Raw genomic sequence first — 25,748 nt, forward strand, 5'->3', positions numbered from 1 at the left:
AGCTAGTCTCTGCCAAGCCCAAACCTTAACCCACAGCCAGGGGCATGCAGGTGACGTCAAAGAGCAGTTTTCTAAAGTGGCACCACCTGGGCATCACAGGCTCTCTACGAGTTATCTAAAGTGGGGCCTTCTGTGTACCACTTTAGGGGAGATCAAAACAAGTCTCCCACATTCTAGCCAGGGCTTACATTAACTTCCATGGGGCCTGGAACACCAGCCTCCATGGAGGTCGCTCAGTGGGCATGAACAAGAGGGAGAGCCAAAGACGAGTCCGTGTCGTCAGCACTCCTACAGATTTGTCGAGCAAAACCCAAAATGTATATATGTGTAAACAGGTATGGATACAGGTTATACACCAGAAAACTTAGATCTAGTTTTATATTCTGAGTAATACCAATGGCTAGAACATGGAATAAAATCTCAGTAAGCATTATGGGGAAAGAATTAATTCTATTTAAAAATCCATAGTGTTTAGTGACACATAATTTTCTTTCTGTAATACAACGTAATTGTAAAATGCATACTGGGAACCAAGAGAATGCTGAGGTCTTTATAAACTTAGGGTGTTATTTTGCCAGAATTAACAAATGATTTTGGTTGGTATCATTTCTTGCATTTAATGTGTAGCAAGAACTACACAAAAAGATCCTGAACTTAGTTACATGAGAGAAAAATCTCTGATTTCTTTATATGAAAAAATATGTACATGACAAAATACTTTTGATATATAACTTCAACTCGACTGCTTCCTGAGTGAGAGTCACTAACTGGAACGTATCATTTGCAGGCAGTCCTGGTATTCTGGAAGATTCTTTGGCAGTTTTTGGTCAACTGACGATTTAGAAAGGATTTAAAGAGCCAAGTTTCATTTGGAATTTAAGTGGTAAAAATACAGTCTAATTTCTTGATGAGAAAACCATTTAGTTAAAAAACTAGCAGGTTTTTAGGCTTATTTATGTACGTGAGAGAAGACAGGACCAAATCCATAATAAACAGCAGGTAAACGCCATGTCTGTTTCCTATTTTAACCTGTGCTAATTCCAAGGGTGATTGCTGTCCTTTACAAATAAACAAAACAGATAAACAAGAGGACAAGCAAACCTTTGAGGACAGCGCATCTGAAATAGCGAGCAAAGTATTGCTTACTGCTGGTATTACTCCCCCCCCCCCCCCCCCCCCCCCGGTTAAAAGTTGTTAACATGCCATTGTTTGTTAATTTTCAACAGGCCATGTTCTCGGTCACTTTTCCAATCATCAAGAAGGAGATATGGCAATCCATTTGTGTTCTTTTTTTCCTAGTTTCCCTTAAAACTAAAGTTTTGTCTGTACAGCACGGTTTAGATCAATGCAGTCAGAATAATTGGAAATTAAAACCAGAACATCTTGCAGGTAGACTTGGCATAGATGAGAATTTGTGTGAAAACTTTAGTTCTTTTTTTTTTTTTTTTTTTTAAAGATTTTATTTATTTATTTGACAGAGAGAGATCACAAGTAGGCAGAGAGGCAGGCAGAGAGAGAGAGAGGAGGAAGCAGGCTCCCTGCTGAGCAGAGAGCCCCATGCGGGACTCGATCCCGGGACGAGAGATCATGACCTGAGCCGAAGGCAGCGGCCCAACCCACTGAGCCACCCAGGTGCCCCGAAAACTTTAGTTCTTATTCATAGGATTTTGTTTTCACATTTCCAGTGGGGTTTTTGTTTTTTGTTTTTTTTTTGAAAGCCTCATTTTTCTTTCTTTGTTCAAATGAGATTATAAATTAGCCGAGATATCAATAAACCCCATAAATCTAACCCCCTCCAACTGGTCTACTATTTAAAGAACTGCTTGAACAGCACTGAGTTTACTTCATTTGCTATTCTCGGTGCAGTATGAAACGAAAAGGACATTTGACTCCATCGTGTCTAATTTTTTGCCCCTCTTCTTATTTTTAAGGAGACTGCTGTGACGGTGGAAACCATAAGCCATGTGTAACCCATGGATGGCATGGTTAGGAGTGCTACTGCCCTTGATCAAGTTCACTCATTCAGTCCTCAAACCAGCACTGCCTCCAGTGATCAAGAATCGACCTTTCAACATCTTCTGGGCTGCCCCAACAATGCAGTGTCAACATTTCTTCAATGTGGATTTGAATCTTCAGTTATTTAATATTATATCAAATCCCTTAGAGACTCAGAGGGGATCAACAATTGCCATATTTTATCCAAATGAATTAGGGTATTATCCTTATTTCTCTCAAGATGGAAAACCCTTTAATGGAGGGATACCACAGAATATGAATCTTTCTAAACACCTCAAGAAGACAGCTGATGACATTGCACGTGTTGTCTCTTGGTGGAGATCAGAAGGTCTTGTTGTCATTGACTGGGAAAGCTGGAAACCCGAATGGGATAGAAATTGGGGTCATAGACTAATATATAAAAACTACTCCTTAGCCTTCACCAGAAACCACCACCCTGACTGGTCAGAAATGAAAGTGAATACAGTTGCCCAACAGGAATTTGAAAGTGCCGGAAGGAGTTTTATGCACACTACTCTCACACTGGCTTTAGAAATGAGACCAAAGTGTTTATGGGGCTTTTATCTCTACCCAGACTGCTACAATTATGATTATAAAATAAACCCACAGACGTACACAGGTAAATGCCCCAATGATGAAATTTTCCGCAATGACCAACTCCAGTGGCTATGGGAAAAAAGCACAGCACTTTATACTTCAATATATCTGGATAAAATATTGAAGTCAAGTTTAAATGCTTTGAAATTTGTTCATTATCGAGTTAGGGAAGCCATGAGGATTGCTGAAATGGCTAGACATGACTACATTTTGCCAGTTTTTATTTTTTCCAGACCATTTTATTTGCATAGTATTGAAGAATTGTCACAGGTAAGGAAAAAGTACACTCATCTAAAAATGGAAATTTAGTACAATGACTATACAAAATCTGTGAAAAAAATGTTTTAGTATAATTATTTTCCCTTAATAATAGAATACTATTTTATTATTAAAGGTACATATTTTCTCAAATGTTAAGTCAATTCTGAAACAGTATCACTGACAATTAGATGTTTACTTGGTTTTAAGATGATGATTCTTATCAGCTTAGCATTTTTAGGGGCTTCCTGAAACCCCTTGAGTTAAATGATACAACAGATGAACCTCGAGTTAAATGATGCAACAGATTAATTTTAACCCTGGAGAAATTTCAGAATCCGCTTTTTAATAGGGAAGAGTAATAGCAATTTTTCAAATCTAAAACATACAGAACAAAGCTTGGGTAAATTATTAAGCAGTTACAGTTTTTGTTATACTGCATCATTGTGTTTTTACTAAGTTCATTGAAAAATACCATAAATTCCATGGATTTTATATTGAAGAGTCTACAATGTGATCTAGTGGCTAGTGTCAATACTTTAAAAACAGTTTATGTAGATGGATACTGTCCTTTGACTTAACACAAAGTAGGAGCCACAAAGAGGTGGGAAGGAGCTTGTTTGGAAGATAATGAGTTTGCCGACATGTGCAAGTATTCAAGATTTAGCTAGACTGTCATTTAGATAGGACATCATTAGAGGGCTTCAATGGTTGGATGGATAGCTAGCTAAGAAAACCCTTAAATCCCCATCCATACCTGTGAGCCCACAGTGCTGTTACTCCACTACCCAACACAGACACAGGGCCACTGGAAAGACTACACCGGTCACTTTATTAGACTGCTTATGTTTGAGATGAGGACATTTAAAAGCAGTGTCAATTCTTCCTCAAACTTTTCAGAATAAACATCTACTGACAAAAATGCTGTTGAGTAGACTTGACATTGTATCATTAAGGATTACTCATTAATGGGATGCTCATTCAATAAGTTTAGGAGGAAAAGAATCATAACATCTTGACAAAAAGCTGGAGGATCTCAGAGGTGTCTAATCCACTTCTCACCCAAACATGGATTCTTACTTATCTGGCTCTGCTTCAGCACTTTTCCGTGGCACTCTCCCTAGTCCAGAAGAAACACTGACACTTGCGGACAGTGTTAATTCCCAGAAAGTTCTTGAGTATGTTGAGTCTACTCTGCCCCTGGATAACTTCATACCATTAATTTTAATTCAACCTTCTTGTGCAACCTAGAATAAATCAAATCCTTCTTTCAGAAGTCAGGTCTCCAGGTATTTGAATACATCAGTTATACCTACCAAAGTCTTCTCATAAATCATTCCTCAACAGATCTCTCAAATCATGTCACTTTCTCAGATCCTTTTGGGAAAAAGACTAGGTTACATTTATTCAGTCCACAATTATTTACTGAGTGCCTATAATGTGTTGTAATAATAATAACAACAGTAATATTAATAATTATCAGTATTAACAATATTAATCAATTAATATTAATCAATAATATTAATATTAATAATATCATTAGTTCCTACCACTATAATTATTATATATTATATTATTAATAATATATATAATATTATTAATAATTAATTAATAATATATATTATATTATTAATAATTATATTATTATTATTAATAATTACAATGGTAGAAACTAATAATAGTCCATATAGCTAGATACTTTGTCTTGAAAGAAAATGAGAGAATGAGATGAGTCACATTTTAATGAAAGTCTTAATCATAACTTTCCTATTTTTTGTGTTATTAGACTTCTGACATAAATTATGGGCTACATAACACCTCTGAGCTCTACTTCAGAAATCAATAGACCACATACTCTACTTACCAAAAACTACAGAATTAATCTGAGTATTATTATAGTGAAGCATTTTAATACATCCTATTGGCCTTCACCATCAATGAATGATATGGATCTTTTTTACCTATTGTCTAAATACCATAACTTTACAAGGAAATAATTTAAAATACCAACTCTGTTTGATATTTTCTTTCAGAAGTTTCCCAATTTAAGTGAAAGACTTGATTTACATTTAAGGATTATGATACTGGCTAGTAAAATAGAAGGAAAATTTCCTTTCTTGTTATGTTACCTACGCAAATTGTGGAACGGAAGCACTAGTGTTATTGGAGGCTTCCCATAATGCAGGGACACTGTGCCGTGGCACAGCCATTTTCTCATCCTAGTATTGAACACTGTGTCTTTGCACTGGATATTTGGTTCTCCACACCTTGGAAGGAAGGAAAGAATGAAAATTGCTTCATTTCTCTGTTCCATCTCGGTTCCATCCCCTTATGCCCTGCATCTTTGTTCTTGCTCTATAATCGTGAACATAACCTTCACAGTTTCTTGTCTTGGTAAATTATAATCTACTTAGTCGCCCAGCTTGTGTCACTTGTACCCTCCCCGCTCTTTCCATTATCCAAGAGATATCCATCTTCGTTTCCAAGTCACTCTTCCTCTGTCTTACAAGGACTGACATTGCCTTCGTTGAGACCCTCATCATTTCTCATTCAGCAGCATGCATCACCTCCCAACTGGTGTCCCTCCCTACCCAGCCTGACCTCCTCCTCCAATACATGTTTTATGTGATAGCCAAAAACATCTATCCAAGTTGCAAATTGGGGGTTTTCCAGTACTAAAAACTTCTTTTGTACTTTAGTCTGAATAATTTAAAATAGCATAAAAGATTCTCTGCATTTGGATCCTCCCTATATACAAAGATTCAGATGCCGTCACTTCTTCCCCAGTCCACTGTATTTTACCACAAGAGCTCCTGGCAGTTCTCTGGGGGGACTGGTTTTCTTCTACGTAGGAACCTCTGCCCTTATTCTTCCTACTGTACTCGGAATTCCGCCCTCTTTAATCGGGCTTATGAATTCGCACTCATTTCCAAAGACACATGTAAAATCTCACCTCCTGAAGCTTTCTGAAGGAAGATTTCCCAGACTCTTCCATGTAGAATTAAGCAGTACCTCTGATCTATATGTCTAGTGGGACAATATGGAACTAAATTTGTTATACTATAATCACTTTTTTTAAAGCTTTTTATTTATTAATTTGTTTTTTTTTAATCACAGCAAGCTTTGTTCTTTTTATGATGATGATGATGATTATTGTTCAGTGGTTACAGGTAGTATAACATCAAAGTTAAGAGTTCCAGCAAATTATAATTACTTGTTTATATGTTTGTCTCAGCCATCACACTAAAAAGAGCTCCCTTGAGGACAGGAACTGGAATCTATTTCATTTTTATACTCTCAGTGTCTAGAATATGCCTGGAACATCATAAATATTTATCAGACAAAAGCTGAGCATCCAAGGCAGAATTACCTTTCCTAATTCTGCTCTACAGTATTTTGTTTGAGAAACACAGATAACATTATCAGTGTGTGTGTGTGTGTCTGTTTTTACCACAATTGATGGGTTGAGTCTTATCACTGAAATGTCAATGACTAAATTGAGTTTGGCAGAAACTACTTGTGATACTTCTCTTTTCTAGGAAGATTTAGTACATACAATTGGCGAGAGTGCCGCGTTGGGGGCGGCAGGGATAATATTGTGGGGAGGATACGAATACTCTGATTCGAAGGTAAGCAGTGATTTCTCTGTCAGCATCTTGAATATATTCCCGATACTGCTTTCTGTTTTACTTTTCCATATCAGGGACAAATGGTTATCTGTTCCCATGACTTTAATGAAGCTCAAACAGTACAGGGACTAACATTGTTTGAGCACCTACTCTGTACCCGCCACTGTGGCTAGTGTAGCCTGGAAAGAGCACAGGTTTTCCAATCAGACAGCCCTAAGGGAGAATTCAATTTTCATATTCTGGAAGTGTAATCTTAGGCTAGTTAATTAACCTCTCTGAGTCTCAGTTTCTCCATCTAAAAAAAAAAAAAAAAGAAAAGAAAAAGAAAAAGGTACCGAAAAAACCTATTCTGCAGGGATTTCAGTAGATGCAATGATATAATGTATATGTGACAAAGAAAAAGAATAGTAAATTTTAAAAACAAGTATTATTTCATCCACATTAAGGGGGATCGGTTTTCTAAAAATGGCTCTTTATTGCCTGATCAACAAAGATAGAAATGCTCGTGGGAGGAAAAAAATATATGTATATAAGGTTTTATTAACAATCTGCTCTTGATAGCAGTAGTGCCCCCACAAAATTTAACTGTTATTTTTCACAACTGAATTTGAACATGTTCTATTGGTCGCTGGTCACACTGCCTAAGTGAAAATTCTGAACTGCAGCTTTTCTTCACTTGCAGGTATGAACAGATAGTCTCATTTCCAGGTATTAAAACATCCAGTCTCCTAACACATAAAAAGGGCCATCTCTTTCTCATTCAGTGTGGCACGGAAGAGCTGTTAAGAGCAGGAGGCCAGAAGTTGGGTTGTCTGGGGTCCACTGCGTGCTTTTTGTCACCCACTAACCATGTGACCTTGAGCAGCTCATTGACTCTACAATTCCTCTATCTGTAAAATGGGGAAAATAATAGTATCTTCTCACTGGGCTCTTATGCGAACTGCATCATAGCATGCATAAAGCGCTTAAAACAGTGCCTGGGATGCGGGATGTGAAATGTACGCGTTGGCTATTATTCCAGTAAACATTTCCTGCCCTTTGTTCCCTTGCTTAAGTCTTAGGTATGGGGAAGAGGATCGTGGTGCAATTTCTTTGTTCATTTGCTTTAAGGAACCGTGGGGGAAACTGGGTTGGGAGGAGACTAAGTAGGCAATGTAATTTTTATTTATTTGGGACATTTATAATTATTTTTGTTTTTTGAAGTTCTTCCCACACAACCGCCACATAGGAACTGGCTCTTTTTTTTGCATGAGGGGTCACTGAGATTTGGTTAGAGACACTCCCACACAGCCTGCAACTCAAGCACATCCCCAAGGCTTTGCTCCTGAGGCCTTGGTAAGAGGAAACTGTCAAATGCTCAGGTGGGGACCGCTGCCAGAGCTGTAGGCTGGCAAGAGGATAAGGAGCTCGCACTGGAGTGTGTTAGGTTGGAAATGCTTGTGAGACTTGCAGGTGGAGATGTCACCCAGGCAAAGTCTGGGAAGTACACATTTGGGAGTTCTATTTAGAGCAAGGAGATGGGGTGAGTGTATCCAGAGACTATAGCTGGAGAAGAGAAGAGGTCTAAGAATTAAGCGTGAAGTTCTCCAGTGTTCAGAGGTAGGAAATATGAGCAGAACCTAGCAAAGGACACTATGAAGGAACATCCAGCGAGGCAGAAAAAACCCAGGAGGGGGTGATGTCCTGGAAGCTAAGTGAAGAACGTATGTCAAGAAAGAGGGCAGAATGGGAGATGCCCAAGTTGAACTTGATTGTACTTACCTGGGTTCTGTGCTCTCTTTGATTATAGTCTTCCCCCAATCTCTCTCTTTCTTGTTCAATGGTTTGCTTGTTTTTATTTTATTCCATTGGTTCTAGAACCTCCTCTCAGATAAGGACGAAAAATAGCATCTGTTCCTAAATATAGCATGAGGCTAGCTTAGACGGATGTCCCTGGACCAAAACATGACACATGAGATTTTCAGCCCTTGTTACCATCTGAAGCGACACCTTGTTAAACTGCCTGTCATTAGGAGTTTATTCTGTCTTGTAACTTTCCATTTGAACCCTCCCCGTCCTTACTAGATGGGTTCACAGCATTGATGCCTCTTCTCACTGAGAAAATACCCCACCTCTTTAATTTAATTGGAGTTTAATTATGGACCGGTGTTAATACTGATCAAAATCACTGAAGTGCTAATGGAGAATTCAGTGTATGTTATTAATGAATCTCCTAGGATTTTCCCATGGTTCCTCCTATATGGGTCAAGGCAGAAATTTATCTGACCTGTAATATTAGTGTATATTTAATATGGATGTTGAGGATGTTGAGGATGTTTCACAATGAAAGTTAAATTTATAAAATAACCATACCATATTAATGCTGATCTTTTTAAGATGCTACTACAAATATCTCTTTATGTGAATTCCTAATTAAAAACATAGATCTTCCTCCTCAGCTTTACCAAATGCAAATCTTCAGGTATTAATACCACCTGTATAATAACAGAATCACATTTTGAAAAGGGAACTAAACAGATCTCTACTTTTCCTACAGGAGACCTGCTTATCTGTGCAAAAGTCTATCCAAGGGTCATTGGGCCATTACGCTGTTAACGTGACATCAGCGGCTAAATTCTGCAGTCAAAGTCTGTGTCACAATAATGGAAGATGTATCCGAAAAGTCCCTGAATCCTCCTCCTATCTGCACATGCCTGGAAGCAGCACTAAGAAATACATCCTAAGTAAGAGTTTCAGATTCATCATTTCTCCAACCAGGAAACTGAAGACAATAAAGGCCATGAAGAATGGATTCATGTGTCACTGCTATCCTGGCTGGCACGGAGAATCTTGCCAGCAACACTCTTCAGATCTCTTGAGAGGGAATAGTAAGGCTCTCATGACTAACTTTAATTTATCAGTTTTTCTCAGCGTGACCTTATCTACAATTCTGTGGGATTCTCTCACCTCCTCTTTCAAGGTCAAATTTTCTTTGAAATACTGAAGAGTAGAAAATGCTGGGTTCCCCCCACCCCTTTCATTTAAGCTACTTCTGAAATAGTTATTGGCTTTAAAGTAAAACATTTTTCCAAAGTGATCATTGGCTCTAGTCCTTGCCAGAGTGATTATTTTATGGGACGCCTCCTTCGCGCTAGGCGCTGGGGATGAGGAAGTGAACACCCAGAAGTCCCTGCCCTTGTGGAGCTTAGATTCTTGTGAGAAACTGAACAATAATAAGTAAATGATAAATAAATACATATATAGCAAATGAAGATAAGGGCTGTGGAAAATAATAAAGGAGGGTGAAGGGACCAGGGGGTGTGGCGGAGAACAGGAGATTGCATAAAGGTAGACAAATAAGCCCACTAATGCAATGACCTGAAGGCGGAAGCACAGCCCAGTTACACCCACATTCTTGGAATGGGGAATAAGGAAGAGCCAAGGCAAAAACCTTTAAGTGGGAGCAGACGTGAAGTGTTTCAGGACATCAAGGTGGCCAGTATGGCTCATGCAGGAGGGAGAGGAGGGGGCGTGGAGAACCAGGTCATTCATTAACTTTGTAACAGACTCTTAGTCTCAGCAAAGGTATTTATTTTTTTTTAATAATTAAATAGAAATTTCTGGAGGAAAGCCAGTCAAATAAGATATAATATCTACATTTAAAAAATAAATACACACTCAAATTGGATAGAAACAATAGCATCTACTAGGTTTGGATTGATATTGCTACAATGTTCTTGAGACTCCAATCATTTATAACAAATCGGGAAATTTGTAGTTAAGTCATATGGAATATGGAGCACACAATAACACGGAGCCAAAAAAGGCGAACATTATGTTCTAGCTATTTGTGTTCCAGGAATTGGGAATTCCTAAATAATTCAAGTGATCCCAGGATACCAAGTCATAAGGCAAGAGGAATCGATTCTGAATTCTGTCGGGTTCAGTTTCTATCAGGAGCATCTCTAGGGCTCTTAGAAATTGATTTGGCAATCATACTCATCAGATGGTGAGTCCTACTAGACCCCTTTAAAATGGAATTTATATAAAAAATTCTTTGATATTTGCTGGCTTATTAAAGTATACTGTATCTAAGCAACTCATTTTCTTTCAATTCTCGATGCATGTTAAGTCATTTGAAAAATTCATTTGGTCACTTGGGCTGACCTAGTTATAATTCAGGTCAATGTCTTTCATAAACAGAGATTAATCTCAAAACAGATTAATAGTATCCTAAATACTATTTCCCTCAGCTTAGGGAGGATACTGTCTGACACTTTCCAAATATTGCACTTTCATACGGACTTTATCTTGGTCCACATATAGAGTGTGGATACGTAGATCACACTCAGATTCGGACTTCATTTTTTCATTTGTCCATTCATTCATTCATTTTCAAGAGGAGTGAAAGTTAAGGAGGCAGTGGAATAGAATAATTCAGATGGAGGGCTCTTCGCCAAATTCCCCTATTTTGTTGATATTCTGTTGCACCAAGGCTGAAATTACAGTCATTGAATGCTTTTGCCCAAACAAGAACTGTTTTTACAACTATCAAAGTTGGCACTAAGCCATAATAAGTGAAAAGGAATGGCTCTTATCCTTACAGGGATGTTTTCAACTTTATTCTATCAAGGTTTTGACATGTAATGAACTCCACTAAAGCAGGAAAAGGCACATATTAATAAGTATTACCACCATTTTGAAGATGAAGAAAGTAAGATATGGAGAGAATGAAAGGTATAGGCAATTTTATCCACTTATCAATGAATACATCAAGTATAGGATACACATCACTGCTCTCTACTGTTTAAACTTACAGCACATCCAAAATAATCAAGAATAATAAGAATTAAGGTAGATGAAAGAAAAAGGAGAATACATAGAGAAGATACATAGAAGAAAATAGGAAATATCCCCAATTCTATAATTCACAGATAATCATTTTTTTCTAAATAAAAAATGTTAAATTTTATGTCACTTAAATTTAAGAGCAAACTAAAACTAAAACCCAAGGAACTACCACATTTCAAAAACTGATTCTTCAAAACTTTGTTTTTTAAAAAAATCTCATTAAAAATAGATTATGAAAAACATTTAATTTTGTTGTAAATTTATTTTGACTTGCATAATTTTGGGTTTCCAGACTGTAATACTTAGTACACTATCTCTTAAAAATGGGAAGTCATCAATTATGTCCAATCCAAAGACAAAAAAATGCACCCTTCTATTTCTCTTATAAAAAAAATCTTGCTGCTGGGATCGAGCCCCACATCAGGCTCCCTGCTCCGTGGGAAGCCTGCTTCTCCCTTTCCCACTCCCCTTGCTTGTGTTCCCTCTCTCGCTGTCTCTGTCAAATAAATAAAAAATCTTTTTTAAAAAATCAAAATTTATACTCTATTCCTATGCATTAATTCTTTAGGAGACATTAATAAAGGATACGTCTGTAAGAAAAATAGCTTTTTAAAAATTTATTTATTTATTTATTTGACACAGAGAGGGAGAGATCATAAGTAGGCAGAGAGGCAGGCACAGAGAGAGAGGGGGAAGCAGGCTCCCCGCTGAGCAGAGAGCCTAATGCGGGGCTTGATCCAAGGACCCTGAGCCGAAGGCAGAGGCTTAACCCACTGAGCCACCCAGGCGCCCCGAAAAATAGCTTTTAAATAGTAGAGATCACTTTAAAAATGAAACAGACTTTCCAAGATGATAGGTACTCCTTGTTAGAAACCCCAAAAGCACCCGTTTCTCTCCTGAGTTGCCTGAACAATGGCATTGTCTCTTCAAAGCACTGTTGTTTATCACCCATTGTTCAAAAATTATAATACCTTTTATTTGGACACAAACTTTTTGATCAGATTCTTGTTTTTTTCCAGTCTCTTAACTGTTTCACACCATAATCAGATGGAATGTATGTCTTCATCTCAGAAACAGAATGTCATAATCATACTTTCTGGTCCTTACTAAATTCCTGTCATCTTTATTTTAAATTAGAGATAGTCTTTACAAAGCCTTGTAGCATTTCCTTTTAATTTAGACTCTTGTCTTTAGCTCAGGACAATATTCTTTCATTATTTCTCATTGGTTTCCTTTCTTCCATTTTCTCTATCCACTTACGAAATTACTATTAAATGGGTCTTAGTTCCAGATCTGTACGATGTTGCTTTCCTTTCCATGATTCTAAGTCTTTGTGTTTTATTTGTAACAGTTTTGCCCACCTTTTCTTCTAGAATACTCGTTTAGTCTTCATCATATTTTTAATTCCAAAGAACTCTTTTACTGTGTGTAAGAAATTGCTCCTTTTTTATAATAGGCTTGTTTTGGTTTGTGGATTTGATAGCTTCTTGAATCTCTTTGAGAATATCAATTAGATTTTTTAAATTGCAGCTGCTGCTAGACAGTTTATTCTTCCCACTTTCTCTAAGATCAGCTGTTCACGTTATTGATTTCTGCTCTTTCATACTGTCCATGTGTATCAAATGTTTGGTGATCCTCGGCCATCTCTTTACATTCATGAAGGACCTATGTGACTGGAAAAACTGTCCTAGGGATTTCTCCTCCCCACATTTCTTTGGGCATATTTACTCAACAGGATTCTTATGTGGAACAGTAGGATGGACTGTATGTAGAGAGTGAAAAGGGTTGGGGCAAGTTGGCAAGTCAGATTCCATGTGGAGCATGTGAACAGAAAGCAGGCAAGTCTAGTAGGAACCCTCACAATGATCAAAGTAAGGAGGAACTTACCATAGAAGAAGAGTGTAATTCTTCATGGGCTGAGAAGGCTTTACTTTTTTATATTCCCATGACTACTAGGGAGACCAGTTCATCTTTTATAGTTCTAGTAGCCAAACTCTGAACTCTACCTAGGAAGATCTTTGTATTTAAATGTACTGGGGTCATGGGGCACTTGGCTTAGTCAGAAGAACATGTGACTCTTGATCTCAGGGTTGTGAGTTCAAGCCTCACATTGGGTGTAGAGATCACTAAAATAAATAAGTAAATAAATGAACTTAAAAAAAATGTCCTGGGGTAAAACGTCTTTGCTACTTCTCATTTTATATACTCTGGGGAGTTAAGTGGTCTGACTGGTTTAGCTATACTGGAAGAAATATTTAATTGATTGCTCTGATAATTAATCCTCAACACACTTGATCTTTCGGGTACCTTGTCTCTACACTTAGGGTTTCTCTTTCCAAAGGAAGGAATAGCTCATACCTCTGCAATAACTTTCTACTATTTTTTTTTTAATTTAAATTTCTGATTCAATTTCATCTGGTTTCAGTTTTATTTTATATATAGATTTTTATTTATTTATTTGACAGACAGAGATCAGAAGTAGGCAGAGAGGTAGGCAGAGAGAGAGGAAAAGAAACAGGCTCCCCGCTGAGCAGAGAGCCCGATACGGGGCTCCATCCCAGGACCCTGAGATCATGACCTGAGCCACCCAGGTGCCCCTGGTTTCAGTTCTTAAGTTATGTCACCACGTCTTATTTTCAGGTTTGTATCATATTTTTTCTAAGGGCATATGCCAAAAACAATGCAGTAAATACATGTGCTTAGTGCATCGTCTTGAACCATTGATTCCAGTAAATGAATGTTGTATTTCCTCAGGATGATAGCTAATGCCTTGCTAAGAGTTAATTATTCCATTACCATCAAAGACAGCCATTAGAATCTATTTTTCAAATAATATATATTGTTGTACACATAACATTTGACCTCCCTTTTTTTTTCTTTAATCTGGAAATCTTTTAAATATAGTTTTCTTTACCTCTCTATTTTCCAACTAAAGTCTCAATCAAAGTTGTCTTTCTTAAGTCAGTGAATTTAAGTTGAGTATTTTCAGAAAGCAATGGTCACTTCTACCAATATGCTTTTAAAAGAGTCTGAGTTTGGTTATAAAGAGATTTAATGCAAGCCTCTAGTTTAACTTGGAGGACTGAGTCACCCCTGTAATGACATGTTTCTCTGAACCACCACAGGGCATCCTTTGCCGCTCAACCTCTGTTTGGCATCAGGTGACTAAAGGGCCAGGAGCAAACAAAAGCAAAGGTAAAATATATTTTTTGTTCTGTTGGAAAAAAATGTAAGGACTGTTTTTTAGAAATATGTTTTCTTAGGGGAGTTAAAAGAAAAAGTAATTTGTTTTATTTCTTGGAATACCCCAATTTCTTTTCTGGACTAGCTTTATTTACTTTGCAAATAGTTTACCTTTCAAAATGTGCGCTTGCTTTTATGAACCTAACACTCTACAAAATATATTTGTCACTGATAGTGATAAGTTAAGTTTCATTTAGCTTTTTATTTTTTGTAAATTGATATTTGAAACTGATTCTCCTTCGAGGTTTGTTCCATTTCTCCTCTACAAGCACAGTTTCTTTGAAAAGTAGCTTTTTGCAGTACGTTGGTTATCAAAACCTTATACGTACTTTATAATAACATCAGAATGTTATTTCCCAGAGTAGATTAGAAAACTAACTGTAAACAAGCCACAGGAGAGAGAGCACCACAACTTTGATATTTTTTGTAACATAGCTGTGAGGAATTCTTCAAGCTAACTTTATACACCTAAATAGTTATCTTTAGAATGTAACTGCATTTCTTTATTGGATAAGTATCTTATTTTTGCTTAATTTTTAGTGAAGGATAGTTTTAAAGATATGTTCCATTGTTATCGTATCTACAGTGACGGGCAGTATTAGAAGACTGTTATTCAGAAAAGGAAATTCAGTTTTTGGGAAATATAGGACATTTAAAAGGGTTCAGAAAATGGATTTTTTTGGTCATATAAATAGATTTTGAATTTTCTTTCCAAACGCTAATAATGGGACTGAATACTTAGAGATGACAATCAACAGTCACTTCAAATAAGAAAATCTCTCAGTAATTGGGAAGAAGATATATACATAGGTAGATAGATTTAGATTTTCCAGAAAAGAAAGAGCAAGTACCACAATAATATAAGAAAGATAAATCTAAAACCATTTAATCTGGAGTCAGAAAATGTCCAAATGATGGAGAAAAAAATCTACTTCAGTGGTTACATATATCAAAGTTAAGGTGAAAGATCTGAAAAATTATGAGTAGAGTAAAGTAGTGTAGGCAATAAAACTTGGGGTCTCTAAACCCCTTTCTTTGCCAGCTCCTGAATAACTAACTTTAATCTAGAACCATAGCTAATTGGGATACTTATCTTACTGATAGATACTGATGTAGTAACAGCTAAGAAAGTTTAGTCATATGATTTATGTCAGCCTGGTCTATAAATTAGGACCCAGTTCGATGCTGGAAGGAAGATACATTGCTGAGGTATTCACAGATTCTTAACATATAAGTGGAGTCACCAGCAAAGAGTTGAAATGGTGTGAAAGAGAGAAAGTTAAGAAAAATCAGAAACTAAGTTATAAAAAATTCATGTGTAGAGACTCAGGGTTCATATTCTTCATGAATTTTGAGAATTAAAATGCATACCATATTTTCTTAGCAATAGACTTCTTTGTGAGCCTGATTCTTTGTCCGAAAAAGCTTTATCAAGTTCAGTGAAGTTCTATTTATACGTACATCATCATCTATAATTACTTGTTTGTTGAAATGTTAGTCTCCTTAGTTTAGCACATTCCTTGACTTTTTCTATGTAAAACAGAAGTGTAGATGCTGTGAATTTCTAACAGGGACAGTCTCCAGTTGTCTTTTTGACAGAATGAAGCCTTTCACCTGAGCACAGGGCCAGTGTTCATAACAAATCCAAATGAATAAATTCCATGTTCCCTCTTATCAAGTATATTTGAAAAATACTATGCTTTAAAGGAGCACTATTTCTTAGACATATTCTATTGGATGGCTCAAGAACTGGCTATCATTCTAGGCAGGGACTGCTCTGTCTCTGTCACAGGCATTCCAGGACAACCCTGCTGCATCTTTAGTTCAACTCAGAACCTGCCATTGGAACATTTCTGAATTTCCTCATTGTGATAGGGGACCCTCTCAGGGTTATATTTGGAAACTAAAGACTATTTCCTAATATTTTCAATTTACATGGTTTGTATAATTAGACTGCATGCAATTAATGGCTGTGAATAAATACACTTATTTTTAAGAAATTAAAAAGTCTTCGTATAAAGAAGTATTTATGCCATATTTATTGCTGATGATCATTAATGCAGAAACTCAACTTTCTTTACTAATATCCAAATGTAATACAGTTCTCATTTCTTGTGAATGGGCAACCAAAGTAGAGAACGCTTTTTTTAATGATCTGTTTCAAACGCATGCAAATTACTAATTAGTTATATATGTGGTGTTTCAACAGTTTATTATTATTTTATTAAGAAACAAAGCATAAGGGTGCCTGGGTGGCTCAGTCCGGTAAGCCTCCGCCTTTGGCTCAGGTCATGACCTCAGGGTCCTGAGATAGAGCCCTGCAATAGCTCCCTGCTCACTGGGGGGCCTGCTTCTCCCTCTCCCTCTGCCTGCCACTCCCCCCTGCTTGTGCTCTATCAAATAAATAAATAAAACCTTAAAAAAAAAGAAAGCATAATCCACTTGGTTGCACAATAATATATACTATTTGTTATTCAAACCTGATGGAAATCAGCCTAACTGGCACAGTTAGTTGCAATCAAGAGCTCATCATTCATTCAGCAGGTGTACCCGGAGTGAAAGCCTAGTGCCTTAGAAGGAGGTATGAGATAGTCCTGTAGCTCATTATACAAGAGCCACACCTAAAGACTGAAGAAAAATACACGCAAACAATTTCACCAGCTCTTACTTTCTTCATGTGCCATAATCTTTTCAGATAACTTAATTTTGATGAATTTGGCAGTTTATCATCAAGTTTAGCAATGGTTGAAAGCAAGATTTCAGGTAGGAAACATTAGTTGCAAAGCCAAAGGGCATTGTAAACTCGGGTGTGATTCAGTTGAGCACCAGGAGATCAGACCATAGCGGTGAGATGTTCAGAGAGCAGTCCAATTCAGAAAGATGGACATCTTGGGTAGAAAATCTGTCCTGTGTGAAAAGTGTCAGCAGGAGGACTACAGAGCTGCAGAGAGGTGGGGGGGAAGAGCTCGTGGGCAAGTTTCCATCCCATATTCATACATTTTAAAGATCACAACTAAATTTTAATTTTCAACAACCAAGACTTCAGCTCATAGGCAGAGAATAGACGTCTATACTGTTTGGATTTATAAAATGCTATCATTGTTTATCATCATCACCCCCAAAGAGACAGCATCGTGACACACAGGAAAGGCCACTTGAAACAATAAAAATAAAAACCGAATGGGTGAGAGCATGGAACTTCTTCTAGTGTGTTAAATAGTAACTAGCCATGGAGTCGAAGATTTTAACCTTGGCTTTATACGGCCTTCTCTTATGTTGAAATTTCCTTATTTTGTCTTGTATAATAACACAGAAGGATAGTTGGACAGAATTTTTAAAAGAGCAGTAAAAGTTGAGAAAGGATTTATTAGAGGAAAGTGAGAGGAAGAATAGAAAGTAAAAGTAATGCCAGGAACATTTGAAGAATTAAAAAACAAACGTCAGAATTCCAGCTTTGTCAGCAAGATAATTGGCTAAAATAGAATGGAACTGAAGTGCTTAAGAAAATTCAAGGAGGGGCGCCTGGGTGGCTCAGTGGGTTAAGCCGCTGCCTTCAGCTCAGGTCATGATCTCGGGGTCCCGGGATCGAGTCCCACATCGGGCTCTCTGCTCAGCAGGGAGCCTGCTTCCTCCCCTCTCTCTCTCTCTCTCTCTGCCTGCCTCTCTGCCTACTTGTGATCTCTGTCTGTCAAATAAAGAAATAAAATCTTAAAAAAAAAAAGAAAATTCAAGGAAAAATGATCAAGTTGAAAAGGTAAAATGCAGCTACCTGAGTTATTTAAAATTAGGTTGGATAAATCACCAAAACTAATATATAGTCAAGGAAATAAGAAGAACCAAAGCATCTTTTTCGTATTTGATCCCTCCAAGAACTTTTATTGTTCTAATTAGAGTTTTGCATTGTTTGCAACCAGAGAAGGCCTATTGCTCTACAGCATATCTTTCCACTTGTAATAAATAACACACTCATATCGTGCACCACATTTTATGGTACGTAATAATACTAATCAATTTCTTCAAGCCTATCTTCTGTGTTTCTACTGAACATCTACAAAACCATTAACCACTATTAGTTCTTCTTTACCACAGATAATTAACCAACCTATAATTAGCTCTTAATACCCACATGTCAGAATAGAGTGGTAACTTAAAGCTCTGGCTGCTGGTGTTCATGTCAGCTACAAAAAAATAAAAAAATAAAAAAAAGGAGGGGCGTCTTATTTCTTGAAGAGGGCTTTTCTTGCCAGATTTTGGAAAAGCATAGCATTTTCTCAACTAGCTTAATTTAAAAAGTGATGTTTGTAATAACATCTCAGACGTCACCTTTTCAGGAAGCCATGACTGATTCCTAATGGTCAGATCAAATTGGATCTTCTTTTTTTGTTTTGAGAGAACTCGATTCGTTTTCTAAAGATTTTATTTACTTATTTGACAGAGAGAGATCACCAGTAGGCAGAGAGGCAGGCTGGGGGGCGGGGAGAAGCAGGCTCCCTGTTGAGCAGAGAGCCCGATATGGGGCTCGATCCCAGGACCCTGGGACCATGACCTGAGCTGAAGGCAGAGGCTTAATCCACTGAGCCACCCAGGCGCCCCTCCATTCGTTTTCTAATTCAAATAATCATTTTGAATAACTGCTATGTCAACATAGGACAAAATCCCCAACAGAAGTTGCCACTCAAAGAAATTTCACCCACTTCTTTCCCTCAGCCACCAGCTCTCCTTCCTGGAGGAAAAAGCAACATCATCAATTCTTGAGTGTCCCTCCGGACTCCGGACATATTCCTTAGTTTGTTTATACTTATATTTATTTATTTATATTCCTCACCAAGTTACATACATATAATGCGCACATAAATATAAACACAAATATAAATCTATCTCCTCAAAAAATAATGGCAGCTTCCTATACACATCTTGCTTTTTAAAAAATGTTAAATATGCATACGAATATGTGTGATAAAACATATATATATACCTTAAAGAATAATTGCGGTGTCTGGTGAATGGCCACATCAGTGTGCGGAGACAGCCTCACCCCTGCTGTCATTGGATAGACCCCACTGTGTGAAGTCCACAGCTGAACCACTTCTTTGGTAATGGCCATTTGTCTCCAAACTTAATACTTACAGGCAATGCTGCGGTGAATAGCACAGAAGCAGAATTTCCAGGTGAAAAGCTGTATGCGTTTGTAATTCGGATAGAAGTGTCCAGTTTTCCTTTTCTGTCGGGAATGCGCCCTTTACTCTCTCCTCATTACAAACAATCTGGAGTCTGTGCCTGTGCATGTCACCTCGCTCAGAAGTTTGCGTTGCTAGAATATGTCTGCTGTACAGAGATGGGCGCCAGCTGGAAAACTAGGCCAACCCCAGTTTCTCCCAAGGTATTCCCGTCAGGACTCGGGCAGAAAATGAAGTTAAGCCATTACATTCTATTAAAACATTGTGATCTGGCTACAACTTTCGGCCTTTCACGTGCCTGCCCTTCCGCTCCCATCTCGCACCCTGACGGACCTACCTAGTATCCAGAGAATCCAGATCCAAGTCTCCTGGTTAAATATGGTTGCGGCCCTCAGGCCTGCGGTTCGGCCTCGCTCCCCATCCTGGTTTCCGTCTATTCACCCTGCCTCGGATCCCAGCTCTTCCAGCCAACAGCTTGGCTCATCTCCTGGAGGAAGGGGGTGTTTTCAGTTATTATCTTTACTGTGGCCATTGAAAGGACCTAAGTAACATTTCACAAACCACTCGATTGCTTTCAGTTCAACAACCTTAATTAGAAACCTGAAGATTCAAATCAACCTAATGTTATTTTAAGGAGCTTAGTTAAAAACAGGTTGACAGAGGGAACATTTTATTCAAAATGTGGTCCCTAAGACTTTGGGTGCTTTTCCAAGAAAGCTGTTGATCTTGGCTGCAAGAAATTGCAAGTCCTAAAGGAAAGTCATACTTTTTGACAAAGACTAAGTATATACTCTTGCATAAGGACAATGATATTCTCTTTCGGATCACATTCCTTAAAACGGAAATTGTTCTTGTTTCATAAAAAACCTGGCCTTTCCCACTGAAAAGTGAATTTTCCATTAGCAGGAGCGACACAGATATAGTCATTTTTATATACTTAACAAAACTGAAGCTCATTTTTTAGTAAGATGGGAAGGGAAGCAGTTTTATACAATCAAGATAATCCAGTAGTTTTAAAATTTGTTCAGAAGGAGAGACATCAGTTTTCTTTGACAATGGCATGAAAAAGAGTTATAACAAAACTCAATACCTAATGATGAATTTTGGGACTTAAAGGGATATTATCATCTAGTGGATAATGTTAAAAACCAATGGGCACTAAGTATTTAATAAAAATGTATGGGAAAAACTTAATTGAGAAACTTCTATCCATTAAAGTATATTTTTTCTTCTGCTGGAACACACAGCTTTCACAATATTGATAGTTCGTGAGAGAAGAACTTACAAACCATCAAGATAAGACACTGATTGACAATCAGACTAAGGCAGTAACATCCTTCAAAGGAAAAAACGGAAGCCCATTATTGGTGTTTGCTTTAAAGAGCTTTTATGAGAAAGTAGTTTAGCGATTAGTTCTGCAGAGCTGAGAGTATGGCTTCGAACTCAGTGCCTCTGCTGTAGCTTCCATTCTGATAAATATTTATGCATATATTTTTATTGTTAGTAACAAAGTATCACTTTGGTCAACACTTTCCTTATAGGTTTGGAGATAAAACATAGCCTTTTAAAATGTCCCCCAAAATGGACCTCTTTGGGATCCCCATTTAGGGTTCATGAACTTCAGGATATCTTTTCAAATCTTATGGATTTTGGGGTAGACACTTGGCATCTTAAACGTTTTGATAGCAAAATCTCAGTATCATGAAAAAATGAAACAGAAGAATTATAGATTTAGAAAATTAATTCCTTCTACCAATACATTAGGAGATAGGTGTATGGGGTGCCTGGGTGGCTCAGTGGGTTAAAGCCTCTGCCTTCGGCATGGGCCCTGGTCTCAGGGTCCTGGGATCGAGCCCCACATCAGACTCTCTGCTCAGCAGGGAGCCTGCTTCCCTTCCTCTCTCTCTGCCTGCCTCTCTGCCTACTTGTGATTGCTGTCTGTCAAATAAATAAATAAATAATCTTAAAAAAAAGAAACAGATGGGTGTGTATGTTTTTAAAAGCCTTCCCAGAGTCTTCCCTCTATTTAGAATTTAGAGTTGCAATCAAAATTAAAACAAAAGTAGCAGGATTAATTTATAGATCTATAATATTACTATTTTTCTCTTGTGTGTTAAAAATATTGTGAAGTTCTGAATATGTGGGTTGCAGAACTCTCATCTCTGTCCTGGATTATTGCAAGAGCCTCCTGATAGGCTTCCTGCTGCTTCTCTCTTGTGCCCTCTCCTTTTTGGGCTTGCCTAAACACAGCAGCCAGAGGAATCCAGGAAACCTAATTCAGACCAGGTCATTCTTCTCTCAAAACTTTTTAATTACTTTCCCATCTCAGAGTGAAAGCCAGAGTCCCAGCAAGGCCCTACAAGACCCTCTCTTTTACCTCTCTGTCTCTTCTGTTTCTTTGAAGTTCTTCAAACATGGCAGGCATCCTCCTGCCTCAGGGCCTTTGCACCTGTGTTCTTCCCATCCCATCCCAGGATGCTTTCCCAGACATCCTTCAGGCTTACTCCTTTTCTCTTTCAGATCAGTGAGGCCTTCCCATCTAAAGTGATCCCTGCATTATTTTTTTCTTTGCCATTACCACCTTCCAATGTACTATATATTTTATATACTCATCTTGTTTATTATCTCCTTCCCTGCAAAGATTTAAGCCTTGTGAGGGCAGGGGTTTTTGTTAACTTTGTTCACTATTATTTGTTAGTACTTGGGGTGGGCCTTGTATACAGAAGGTGCTCAATAAATATTTCCTCAGCACTAAGTACTGCTTTCACACAGTGTCAATGCCCCTAAGATCACCAGGAACACACCTCCAGTTAAATGGGTTGGGTTTATTACACTTTACAGCAGGGGGAAATGTTCAGCACGAGGAACTGGGACGGTAAGACGGTATCAGGAAGAGCCTGTGATAGAATTTTTTTTAACTGGTTTTAGTCGGGTCATCTGACAGAGGGCCTAAGAACATGGAAGTATGCTCCATATTGGATGTTGTCAGAAAGGAGGTGCATATTTATAATTGGGTAAAGAATAGCAGTCACTCATTCAGCAAGAGAGAGGGATATTTGGTATTTTACAAGTGGCACACTGACCTTGTTTATATTTGTGTTTGCACAAAATGAAAAAGTGGCCTTGCTTTGTCTCATTTTATCATAGTCTGAGATTAAACTTGGTTGACGTTGGTATTCTGTGAAATTGTTTGTCTAATAGGAGAATAACACGGCCCTAACTTTAAGCGCCTCCAGCTTCTGACATCTGGATGTTGCTTTTTTCCCCCTTAAGTGTATCACAAGCAGCTATACTTCTATGGGAAAGGAGTGAGAGGAGAAATAGGAGTAAGCAGAAGATAGAGACATTTCTGTTCTCTGCAGACTCTTGTATGTGCATGTGGCAGGTCTGTCTCCCTTCAGGGGACTCCCCCTTCTTCACCATCCTTCACGTCAGGATGGGGTGAGGGCTGAGGCCTGCGGATTAAGACTTTTTTTTTTTTTTTTGTCACCTTCCCCTCTAGTGGGCTAAGCCAAGTTCCACACTGTGGCTCCTCTTTCTACCAGGGGAAGGGTCTAAGGAGAAAGCTACCTCCCTTGACCTTCGGATTTTCAGGGAGCTGTGGTTTTGCTGGGAATAATCCATTCAGGGGCCTTCAAAAATGCCTTCACAGAAGTTTCCCTGTTGAAGGAAGGGAATTAGTTCCTCACATAGGTTCCCAGAACAAATCCTACTCCTACAAAGAAAAAACTGGGAGATAAAATCTAGGGGAGAAGTCCACGTTAAACTCCTCACTTATCCCCACCCCAAATGTCTTGCCAACTCTTCCTAAAATTCCATCAATTAAAGACTTGCGTAAAGAAGCAAACCTTCCTGGGTAGACTGTAAGGGGGGGAGGGGAGAAAGAAAAGGGAGGTGTTTCTTCTGTGATTTGTGGTTAAGTGTAGGTAACTACACAGACTGCTATGCTGTAACAACCAGTCAAGAGACGGGGAAAGCTCTAGGCCATGGGGAGTTGGGTGGCAGGGGTGGGATGAGCAAAAGGGGTCCAGAAGAGTTCTGAAGCCAAGGGTACGTTTGGAAGGGCAGGTGTGGGGAGGTGAGGGAAAGAGGGTGGGAGAAACAGACAGCCAACGACTGCATAGTGCGGGTAGGGGACCAGAAAAGTTTCTAGGACGTGCCAAGAGAAGGAAGGGAACTTCTCTCAGCCAGCCACGTTTAATTAGGTGAGTGACAGCGCTTACGTCAGCATCCTGTCCTGCCTGGGTGGGAAGCAGAGAGCTGAGACATCAGCAAACAGAAGAAAGAGGCACTGAATTTTCCTTATTTATTTTGCCTGTATTGGTTATATAATCCTCACACTTTATTAGGTGTTCTGCCTGCCATCTGCCACGGAATGTGTACCTTCCATTCACCAGAATAAGGGGAATAATAATGTTCCAGGATAAGGAGGAAAGAATCACTTGATAACTTTGTAATGAACAGGTGAGGATTTCTGAAGCAGTAATGTGGGGGCTGACCAAAGGGGAAACAATTATCAGTGGAAAGCAACGTTTTGAATAAAATCCAAAGCTGGAAGTGCTCTGATAGGTTAGATTTTTGTTTTTGTATACATATATAACCTTCTCGAACATGAACTGAATCTTAACTTTAAATAAAAGCTCTTTTCTCCCCTATTATTGAACACATATGCAGATAAATCCATTTTTCTTATCCTGAGGCAGAACATAATAAAAAAACAAAGATAAGGAATACTTTTAAGAGCCATGACTCTTATTGTATTCACAAAATTATATTCCCTTGAAAATACTGTTCTCTTCAAATCTTAATTTATACTCCAGTATAACATATTTCATGTTACTAAGTGAAGTAATCTTATCCATGTTTGTGTTGCAGAGAAATACATGTATTTATTCAATTCAAGGATGAAGAAAATATCTACCTCCATAGTTCTTAAAAACTGATATTATATGTGTGTGTGTGTGGTGTGTGTTTATGTCTATATACATGTCTATATGTATGTATATATCCGTTTACTTAGTACTTCTTAAATGTCTTTCAATAAAGTTTTACACATTATTTTGGTAATTCAGCTGTTCAGATTTTCTGTTTCTCATAAATTATTTTATTTTTTTCATAAAGTATTTTAAATATTGATTTACATAGTGTCCAATGCCTATCAAAAATTATATAGTATAGCTGGTGACATCTAGTGGTTAAAATGATAATTACATACAACATGATGCACTCAGTTTTGCTGATTATTCACAAGCCTCAAATTCCATGGAAGAAACCAGTGTCAGTTGGAGTTCCTGGTTGTAACCAACCAAAACGAAATCTCACTAACTTGAGCAGAAAAGTGCTGTCCCATAACGATGCTGCCACTTAACACCAACCATGGCTATCTGGTTCTGGATACCTCTACAGGCACTGCCACTCCTGGATATGGGAACGTCTGGCACCACCACCATTCAGGCTCTTTGATTCCTAAAATCTCAATTCAGAGTCTGGAGTAGGAAACACACACACACACACACACACACACAGATCTAGAGCAGGATGGATCCTGGCTACAAACACATATTAGTACCCTAGCTGCAAGAGAGCCTGGGAAAGCATCTGGACATCTGGGCTTACTTAAAAGTTATTGTAAGATTAAATGAGATGAATATTTTATAAAGTACTTAAGCATGGTGCCCAGGATTTGATGAGTTTTCCAAAATGAGAGTTGATACAATTTTACATTTTTTAAAATTCGATCATGAGCTTTTTTTTTTTGAGGGCAAGGACCACATCTTGTTCATTCTGTATTCTGCACACAGGGCCTGAAGTTCCGTGAATGTTTACCGAATTGCACTGCTTGCCTCTGAAGAGAAGCTCCGTCACTATCCTTGCTTCTGTATCTCAGTTTATTTATATTCAAACCTTTAAATAAAAAGCACTTTAAAATAGAAATATGGAACAACAATATATCATCCAGTATTTGAGTCTTTTTTCCTCCAAATATCACTAATAGAAA

General features: G+C 38.0%; 1 protein-coding gene across 2 annotated transcripts; it reads left to right on the forward strand.

Annotated features, from left to right (window-relative positions):
- The first annotated feature begins 791 nt into the window (after positions 1–791).
- On the forward strand, positions 792–25,689 carry LOC131829701 (hyaluronidase-4-like). Of its 2 annotated transcripts, XM_059171742.1 has the most exons (6): positions 792–999; positions 1,932–2,883; positions 6,411–6,500; positions 9,037–9,367; positions 14,456–14,525; positions 25,552–25,689. In XM_059171742.1, exons 2-5 carry the CDS (start codon positions 1,963–1,965, stop codon positions 14,497–14,499), a joined length of 1,386 nt encoding a protein of 461 aa, XP_059027725.1. In that variant the 5' UTR covers positions 792–999; positions 1,932–1,962; the 3' UTR covers positions 14,500–14,525; positions 25,552–25,689. The 2 variants fall into 2 exon arrangements, with proteins under 2 accessions (XP_059027725.1, XP_059027724.1); XM_059171741.1 differs by lacking the exons at positions 14,456–14,525; positions 25,552–25,689 and having other exon boundaries at positions 794–999; positions 9,037–9,576.
- Positions 25,690–25,748: the final 59 nt, after the last annotated feature.

Source organism: Mustela lutreola, chromosome 4 (assembly GCF_030435805.1).
Source record: "Mustela lutreola isolate mMusLut2 chromosome 4, mMusLut2.pri, whole genome shotgun sequence".
Taxonomy (NCBI): domain Eukaryota; kingdom Metazoa; phylum Chordata; class Mammalia; order Carnivora; family Mustelidae; genus Mustela; species Mustela lutreola.

Bases quoted from the DNA above. Each gene is read 5' to 3' on its own strand.
- LOC131829701 (XM_059171741.1), top strand. From the start codon at position 1,963: ATGTGTAACCCATGGATGGCATGGTTAGGAGTGCTACTGCCCTTGATC. The intron at 2,884-6,410 runs GTAAGGAAAAAG...TCTCTTTTCTAG, and splicing joins GTATTGAAGAATTGTCACAG to GAAGATTTAGTACATACAAT. The intron at 6,501-9,036 runs GTAAGCAGTGAT...CTTTTCCTACAG, and splicing joins ACGAATACTCTGATTCGAAG to GAGACCTGCTTATCTGTGCA.